Here is a 9866-nt window from a genome sequence, read left to right on the forward strand (position 1 = left end):
AAAAAAACGGTAAAAGAACTCTATTAATTCGTGTTTTTTATAAAACGTTTGGTGTCTTAGAAAAAGTTCGAGTGAAATATATTTTGTGTGTTTTGTATTTTACTTACCGTGCCATTTATTCTATTTAAATGGTAATAAATAGGAAAACTCAAAAAAGTTGCTGTTTATCTTACAAAACATTTTATAGCGTTTATTCCGATTTTAAAATTTTGTCACTTTTGGTTTGATTACGGTATTACACACTTTAAGATATAAATTATCAGTTCTGAAAAGTACTTATTCTTGGTTGTAATGTATGCTATGGGAATTTATCTGTTCGCGAATATATATTATTCGATGGTACATATACTATGCATATTTTACGAATCATACATTGAATGTACATATTTTGCAAATATCGCAGTGAATATACGCAAAATATACGCAATATTCACAGTGTTTTGATTGAGATAAAAACCCCTAGAATGTATGTCATTGATAACCAACGTCAAGAATATTTTATTTATTGTCCCTGGTTTGTGCATTTTTGTTTGAATGTAAAAAAGTGTCACGAATCCTAATGAAAAAAGTTCCACATATTTATTGGAATGAAAAAAATACCTGCGATCTTTTATTATGCTCAAATTTGGTTATTGTTTTTTTTAACGAGAAATAAAATGAAAAAACTATTTATTTGCTTCTTGAGTGAATTACATTTCAATCGAATTCATATTTTTGTGTCATTATTCAACCACTTGTATTTTTCACTGTGTGTCTGCATTTGTATGGAAAATAATGAGAAAATTATGAGAAATTTCGATTTTCTAAAACAACGAAACCTTGACTGCGAATCGCGGAAATAAAAACATGAAGCCTTAAAAATTGAGACCTTCTAAACAAGTCATGTTTGCGCTCTTTCTCTGCCTCCCTCACTCTGATTGTACTATATTGATTATTCATAGCAAAACAATTATAAGTAAAATAAAAAGGAGCGCCTGAAGTCAAAAAACAGAATAAACAAAAGTGAATCGTGACAAAAATCGTTAATTTCTCTCATTAAGAACAGATACATTTAAGACCTAAAATACAACAAAATATTTCTTTTCGGAAAAGCAGCATAAGAATTTATTTTAAATGAAAAAGGCGACAAAAAAACTGAGAGTAAAAAGAGCACATACGATTCTGAGAGTCAAAACAGAATATAAATTCGGATAGCTACAAAACAGACAAGCGATATGTTTTGTTTTTACTCTCAGATTTTATTTGACTCATTTTTACGCTGAAGATATATATGTTTTTATTTGACTCCCATAAATATTTTATTTGGTTTTCATCGAAAAAAAATTCGTTGCATTTTTCTCATTCGCATAATGTGACGAGATTAATGAATTGCAGACAATATATTGAGATGACACGAATTGGCCAGCAAATCGGGACATTTCAATTTTTTGACAACAAAAATTTGTGTCCTCAACTTGTGAACTCAAAAGCAGAGCCCTATTTTGGTTATAAGTTGAAGAGAAAAAAATGTGTTGTTACAAAATCAAACTTTTGGCGTTCAATAATTTCTTATGCTGTTTTTCGAAAAGAATTTTTTCAACGTGTTTGTCATATACCATAAAATAAGTCGTAGTTTTATTCACTGGTTGCTGTAAATTTTGAGCTAATTGTGTTGCTTATGCTAGCTGGATTGGGTGTTGACATACTTGCTGGATTTATTGTGTCATCGTAATTCGTCAACGCTTTGAAATTTTGGAATTCTTGTTGTGAGCTGTGTACTTGCGGCATTTGATCAATTGCATTAGATTTTGAAGCATGTGTGCTGGTACACGATGTCGGTTGCAATTCGTTTGGATGACAAATGGTTTGATTGGACACTTGTTCCCTATACGTTTGTGGTTCGATTGTTGTTGAACTATCCATATCGCGTAAAATCGTTCGATGGCTTTCAATTTTTTCAATTTGATGTTGCGTTCGATTTTGATGGCCAATTGCGTATTGTGATTCAATTGGTGTTGGCAGCATACCACGTTGTGCTAAATGCAAATGCTCTGAAACAAGCTGCAATTCTTCTTGTTGCTTCATGATCAATTGTTGGAGTTCTTCGTGCTTGCGTTGCAATTGACTTTGAATGTATAATTGTGTCGAGGTAATAATTGCATCTCGATGTAACGATGGAATAACTGGCGGCTGATGTTCTAACGGATGCATTGGTTTCTCTAAAAATATATATATATCTACTGTTAATATTTACCATCGTACTACGAATGTATGCTATACATACCATAATCATATTTTGTTGTTAGATATCCGATGGGGTTGTATGGGCCTTGATTCACATTAGCCACTTGATTACTATGTGGGATTTGTTCAATTTGTTCAATTTCATTGTGTTGCTTGCCATGTACGGCAGGTGGATATTCCGTTTTAACCTGACAACTGCCGGATTTCAGTGTCGAGCTATCACTTTTTTTAAATTTCTGCAGAAATATAAAACAAAAATATCTTACAATTAGCGAAGAATCAAATAAACAATAGAATAAAATATAAAAACCTTCACTTTTGATGCACAACTGCTTTGATTTGATGTGGAATATTTGCTGGATGCTTTTGATGATGATGAATAACATGGTGATGATTGAGCTCTTGATATAGATGTTTCTGTTATACTGGCCGTGGTACAGTTTCTACTATCACTTTTTACAGTTGGTGTTGGCGATGATGTTGAATATCTGATCACAATTAAAATTTATGATTATTTATGGTCTTAAGCCAATCAAAATAACAACCAATAAACCTTCTACGAACTGAAGAGCTGCTCTTTTCATCAGATTTTCTATCAAATGGTTTTATTTGACCCAGTTTACTGCTGTCACTTCTATTATCTGCATATATAAATTTGCAAATTGGTTTTTATTATGACCGTTATGTATTTTTTTTAAATGATATTAAATGGAAAATTTATGAAAAAAAAAATTGATTCTATGCTCACCAGATTCTTTTCGTTCGTTGCTAAATTGCTTCAGAACTTCGGCATTGCTAACAACTCGGTGTGTACAAACAATGAACTCCGGCTTTGAATTCCATTGATGATGTGATATGTAAAATCTAGTCTGTAGCCAAATCCACTGTTGACTTTTCGTTAAAAATCGATAATAACCCGAATTTCCTTCACCCTTTTCCATAACTGTGGTCCAAAAGAAATCGCTTTTATTTGACTTGCACTTACAATTGTACAAACAAAAATTTACCCATTTCATGACATGTTACAATATTATCCAAGTCATCAAAATGATTGTAATCATAACCAGATGTGCCCAATACTTCGAATGGTAAATAACCAATGATTGGTGTGGCACGATGATCAAGAAATATAAATTTCCATTCAAGACTGTGTCTCGAGGTGAATTCACTCTTTTCTGAATCTACTACAGTCATTTCACGAACCAATTGCGGCGTCTGTGTCCGCCCAATGCCTACGAATAATAATCTGAAACAAAATTTGTTAAAAGCTTGCAAAGCATTTGAATCGTTGTGGCAAAAAAAAAGCTTTTGTTTTTCTTCCAAATAATACTGTAACATGACGTTTCAAAAGTCAAAAGCACAAAATATAAATAGATTTGTCGCAGATAAATAAGAGCCATTTTTTCTCCGCAACGATTCATTTGAACAAAATAAAATTTCAATTTATACTTTAAATCGTTTTCAGCGGCAGCTCGACTGTTGCTAGTAGATGGTAACAGCTCATCGATTTCGACATCGTTCCCTAAAATAACAAAAAGTGTCAATAGTGTTATCGGAAAATGTATATATTTTTTGTTCATTATTTCCATCGCATATTTTTACTCACGAAAATACCCAATAAATTGTACTGATTCGTAAGCTTCCTCATCTCGATATTCTAAACCACCTTTTTTCATGTGACACACAAAACTGACTTGATTTTCTGTAAACATACAATTCAAAGAGATTTAAGTAATTTCAAAAATAGCATTTCTCTGTACGAAAAAATATAAATGTTGGCAAAGCGACTGATTTTCTTTTCTTTTTTTTTATATCAATGAATACGAAATGTTAAGTGATTAAATGTAAAATTTACCGATTGTGAAATCATTTTTTGTAGGATCAATTACGGTCACTGGATTTGATAAGAGATTATATACTTGTTGGTGTTCTTTTTCATAAATTATGTCATAAATGCTGGCATTCAGGAGATCGCTCTTTAATTGAATTGTGAATATGAAACAAAAAAAAAATTGTTAAATTGTTCGCTTGAAGTGTATATGTTCAAACATCATTTATGGTTTCAGAAAACGAATATACCGGCAGATGACCCAAAAGAGAGGTTATGCTCTCAGATGCATAGTATATGTTCCCATCTGAAGAGAAAACAACGATGAATCCATCCAAAGCTTCTAGCATTAAATGAGTGAATTCTTCGTTTGATAAAAATGATGGTTTCCAATTTTCATGAATTTCATGGATTCGAGATCGCATCGTCATATCTGTTATGATAAACATTAATATTTGTTTTCGGTAAAAATAAAAAGATTATTGTTGAGATTATCGATGCACATTACTCACCGTTGTGCTGTCTTAAGAAAGCAATTGTTGCTTTTAAGACTGTTGATTTGTCTAATTTTCGATTGGCTGATGACACCATCGCATTCAGTTCATTGATCAGAATATTAAATTGATCTCGACGCTTTTTCTCGCTGAGATTTCTTGACTTTCTGAAGAAAAAAAATTGTTTGATTTAAATACTAGTTTGTTTGTTTTTTTTTTTGGTGACAACCATATTTAGTTGTTGAGTTTTCGATTTGTAGCTCATAAAAGCCGCTTTGACTCTCGCCATATTATTATGTCCGTTAAATCATTTACAAACCTTTTGGCATCATCGCGTTCAATATCATCATCCATTTCGCTGAAGATTGTATGTATAACAATAATTGAAAGCACTCGGTTAGTTCCCTTTTATATTGGAAATTCCCTTTCAATTCTGTCTTATATGGTTTGTTAAATGTTCACGTGTTTATTTTTTTCACTAGCAAACTGTTATTGTTTTTCACAAATTATGAAATTGTTTCTTTTCGAGAGATGAGCGCAGTCAATATGATTTACATTGTTGTCAGCGTGTTTTACGTAGATGGTGTTATAAGTATCTTTGTTTTTTTTAATGTTGGGTAATCAAAGAACTGTTTAGTACATGCTGTAATTGTGAATTGAATCTTTTATATTGTTGATTCGCATAAGATCCACGTAAGACAATTCACAAGAAATCAACATTTTAATTTGATAGGATCTGAAGTGATGATTGGTTTCGGTTATTTAAATTAAAAGGTTTCAAATGAATCGAAATGGTTCGACTGCCATGTAAAACAGAAAATCAAATTGACAGAAACGGAATGGAATTAATACACGTGATTTTTATGATAATGAAAGAAAGAAACCAAACAAAAAAAAAACAAATTGAAAAGGAAACGTCGTAATTATAGAAATAGTGCATTATCATCATCTATGTGTAAAAATTGTTTGCTATTTGAAAGTTTTGAGGGACATTTCATAGTGAGCTTGGCCGTGAGTATGATATCGAAATAGGATGTAGTGACCGTTATATAAGAATTTTGGAAATCAATTCACTGACGAATTTTACTTGGACCAATCCCAGTATTTTCAATGGAATAAAATATGGTAATATCGTTCGTATTTCAAATCACCGGAAATATCTTCCAAAAGAAGAAACAAACGAACGGATAATAATCATAAGTACACACTCAAAATGGTAATTGTTGCGAATGGCAACAAAATATTATATCACATCGACTGTATTATTGCCTAGGGGGGAGACACAAACGATTAAACCATGATTCCAATATAAAAACACTAATCCTACTATTCCACCAATACGTCATTTCATTGTCAAATGTGATCTCACATTTCGCCGCTATTCACTTTGTTGAAAACTTATTTATCGATACTGGAGTATGACATTTTGTTATTGATAATTAAAATTATTTTTTTCATCAATAAAATTTTGAGAAAGTGTATCTATTGTTTTGTAAATTTGTAATCGACTTTTGAACTAAAAAATATTTCAAAAAAGAACAAATTACTATCTCAAAACAAGTTCAATGCTTTTATCAAATTCTGTACTATCGATTACAAAAACTTTGAATTAACCCATTTTCGCTATTCCATACACAGGATTAGTGAATCCATGTGAATCCAGCTACTGAATTCTCTATTCCACTTTAATTTCTCGAATTTTTACACTAAAAGTCTAATCCTATTCCATGTGTCTACCCCCTAGATTATTGCAATATTCGACACTTCAACACACAAGAGAAACAATATGCTAAATCTGTTATATAAATGATTTCTTACAAAAAAATTTCTTAATGTAAAAACCCATTTGAGCTTAATTGCGCCTTGAAATTTGCTCTTTTTTATCAGTTTTATGATATTTACACCATGTTGAACACCAACATAATTTTGTCACAAACATTAACGCACTTTATGTTATTTTAACAAACTGTCGTTATGAACAAGTAGAAATGTTTTTCGCATTTATTCTCACGTATTCATGTAATACCACAATACGGATAAATTTATTTTGTTTCCACATTGATCACTCACTGAAAATACGATTTGAACAATCTTTTATGTAATTTAACTTGATTTTCTTTTGTAAAATGTACATACTTGTTGCTTGTTGCTTGGATGCATGGCGTGAATAAATCCATGATAAAATCACAATAATGAAATATTCCATACATATGTACCCGATTCAAATAAAAAAAACCACCCAATCAATTAATGTAGCCGGTAATGTTACATTTCCGAATTTGTGAACGAGTGAAAAAAAAGTGCCTTTCAAACCTCAATGCCGGTGGTGCGTTATTAAAATGACATTGTATCATTCATTTTGATATAAATTCACCCACTTGTTGTCGTGAATGAAACTTACAGCACAAAATCACAATGGTCATGCAATACTCTACACTCCATATTCCTTTCAATGTATTGCTGACATAACATTTTGATCACGTTTCTCATATTATCAAAACCAATCAAATTGAAAGTTAATACGAAGTTTTATCAAAGCATATAAATAATTTTTATGGGATATTTTTAAAAGTAGTCAATTATTTTCAGAAAATGTGGATATTCTTTAGCAACCAATTAAAACTGCAATATTGTCCATTTTCATTTTCTGCCACAAAGAATTTAATTAATTTAAAACAAAAATATATGTATATTTTTACATTTATTTGCTTATTTCGCTCCCGTTATTTTCTGTATTCGATTCTGTATTCGACTGTAGCAAATATTGGTGGTCGAGCGTATTGAACTTGGTGGTTGCGAGGAAACATTTGCTATCGTTTTTGCGACAGGTAATTACAACGTACCAATATACGGACCGTAGAGATATGTTGTGAATGGCAACGGAAACGAATTGAGGAACAAATCTTTTGTGTGTGCGCGCTCGTTGTAGTTGTGTGTATATGACAGGCATAAATACACAATAAAAACTCTCATATAAATCAATTCACCCTTATTGTATGTTAACCTGTGTAACTCAATATTGGAATATGGACCACTTAAAACGAAAAGAGAGAAGACTTATATTATTTCGTGTGTTTTTCAACATATATTACGGTTGCTTCAAATTCGATGTGATTATGGTGAAAGGTGCGCACCTGAAATAGACATTTTAGTGAAATCATACAAAAGCAGTTCTAACTGTGTGTTGTTTATTGTCATTCTTTTTTTTCGTTCATTCGTTTGTTAGTACTTTTATTTCTTCTTTTTTGGGGAACTCGGTGGTGGTGGTTGTGGTGGTGTAGTAATGGTGAAAAAGAAGAAGCCAACGATGACGGTGATAGAAATGACGATTTTCATATGGAATATTTTTGCCGCGCGGTAATATATTTGTAATCATAATACAAAATGTAATTATTATCAAAAACTATTGTCTTTTTATAATTCTTACAAATGCCCATATTATTTTACATTTTTCACAAAAACTACAAATTCAATTCTTTGTCGATTCGGCAAAACTTTGATGTTATTTTAATGAACGAATAAAGTTTAAATTCTTTTTTTTTTATAAAGAAAAAACTTTATCAAAAATATACTCTTCATCAAAATGCTTGTGATTAACAATATTCCGAAAAATGCGTCACTGATTTATTTGAAACTAACCAAAAAATAAAATAATGTTAATCTTACAAAAATGCTGATCACGCAAATATTCAATCAAATATAATTTTAAGAAAACTATTCGTTACATGAAATGTTATAAAATAATTGCATCACTTATTATTATTTTTTGTTCATGCTGTCACATTTTTATAATTTTCACATTGTTCTCCTTTAAAATGTACGTATTATTTTGATGAACATTTAAATCACTATTTCCGTAATTACCGACGAGCGTCTTTTTCGAATAAATAATTTTGTACAACTGCTTCAGATGCCGATTGATATTGAAATGTCGAGGAGAAAATTGTGTTTATTATCCACAAGTCCCTGCGCTTCGTTGTATGTTCGATGTATTATGTGTGTTTTTTTCCTGCTACGTGTTGCCTTTTCCGTACAAAGTGTATATACGATCCATATGGTGAGCTAAGCGATTATTTATCGTATGTATGACAATATAATTGCATTCTTTACTTCGGAATCAGTAGGTGTAAAATTCGTTTTCATTTTGAAAAAGAAAAAAATACAAATAAAAATGAATGAACTGTATCATACAGTAATATTTATAATTTTAAATATGAAACATGTCAAGTATGATACATATTTTGACTGCAATAAAAATAGTCACAATTGCCATGCGTCCTCACCAGGGGTCTGAGGTGTCAGATTACACCCCCCCATGAGGTGAAGGAATTCCTCAAGAGTTTTCTAAGAATCCTTTTAATTTGCTAAAGTTTTTGATTGGAAAAGTGAAGACCTTTCTTTATTTTAGTTCATCAAGTTTTGGAAATGGAACAAATTTTTTCGATTTGCTGGGGAATTTCGCCAAGGAAAGTGATCTCAAAAAAAAAAATGGAAAAACGTACACTTTACACTAAATTTCGGGGCTCGGAAGAATTTTTTATTCGTGCAAAACCATGCATATTCACCATACCACAAATATTGGTCCATTTTGAGTAGTGAACAATAACTTCACTTTCTGTGAATATTCGTGAATAACATCATTATTCCTGATTATCGTAAATACGCAAAATGGTGCATGTGATTTAGTGGAACTTCATTTGTAAAATCACAAAGGCTTACTATAAGAATATTAATTGCAATATTTTTATGCAATAATAGCATGATTATTAATGTGTGTGTTTCAAATCGGTGCTATATACGAGCTGTATAATTACAAAAAACAACGATAATCACGAATATTTGTAATATTTGTCGCTTTATACCAATTTCATACAAAACGGTGTTTATTTGATGTTTTTGTTTCAAGTTCCGAGCCCCTAGCACTAAATAGAATTAACTTTTTTGCTTACCCCTTTCGTTTTTTTAATTTTTCAATTAACAAAACAACCCCCCTTTCCCCTTGAGGACGTACGACAATTGTAGTGAAGTACTCAGGTATTGTTATACAGGGTGTCTCATATAAGACTACTGAGGATATACATTTCGTTTTTCTCTTTTGTTGGTATAGTTTTCGAAAATCTACTCCGATAGAAATTCGTAGAAATTTATTTCCAACATTTCTATCGGAGCAGATTTTTAAAAATTATACCAACAGAAGAAAAAATCGAAATTTATACCCTCAGTAGTGAGCCACTTATATGAGACACCCTGTATGCTGCATATTATTATGAGATTGTCGCATGGTGAAACGGTTTTGAAAGCAAAATGAAATGAAACATTTC

General features: G+C 31.2%; 1 protein-coding gene across 7 annotated transcripts; it reads right to left on the bottom strand.

Annotated features, from left to right (window-relative positions):
- Nucleotides 1–217: 217 nt before the first annotated feature.
- Nucleotides 218–8271, bottom strand: LOC116338482 (circadian locomoter output cycles protein kaput). Of its 7 annotated transcripts, none has more exons than XM_031763771.1 (13): nt 8212–8271; nt 4865–5141; nt 4564–4712; nt 4303–4484; nt 4079–4199; nt 3830–3925; nt 3673–3745; nt 3231–3469; nt 2972–3166; nt 2777–2864; nt 2534–2711; nt 2264–2459; nt 218–2198 (listed from the first exon to the last, which is right to left on the bottom strand). In XM_031763771.1, exons 2-13 carry the CDS (start codon nt 4897–4899, stop codon nt 1615–1617), a joined length of 2136 nt encoding a protein of 711 aa, XP_031619631.1. In that variant the 5' UTR covers nt 4900–5141; nt 8212–8271; the 3' UTR covers nt 218–1614. The 7 variants fall into 7 exon arrangements, with proteins under 7 accessions (XP_031619631.1, XP_031619629.1, XP_031619630.1 ...); XM_031763769.1 differs by having other exon boundaries at nt 4865–5188; nt 8212–8239; XM_031763770.1 differs by lacking the exon at nt 8212–8271 and adding an exon at nt 7389–8026 and having other exon boundaries at nt 4865–5174.
- Nucleotides 8272–9866: the final 1595 nt, after the last annotated feature.

The sequence above is a fragment of the Contarinia nasturtii genome, unplaced genomic scaffold, assembly GCF_009176525.2.
Source record: "Contarinia nasturtii isolate CC-2019 unplaced genomic scaffold, AAFC_CNas_1.1 Cnas_scaffold_414, whole genome shotgun sequence".
NCBI lineage: Eukaryota > Metazoa > Arthropoda > Insecta > Diptera > Cecidomyiidae > Contarinia > Contarinia nasturtii.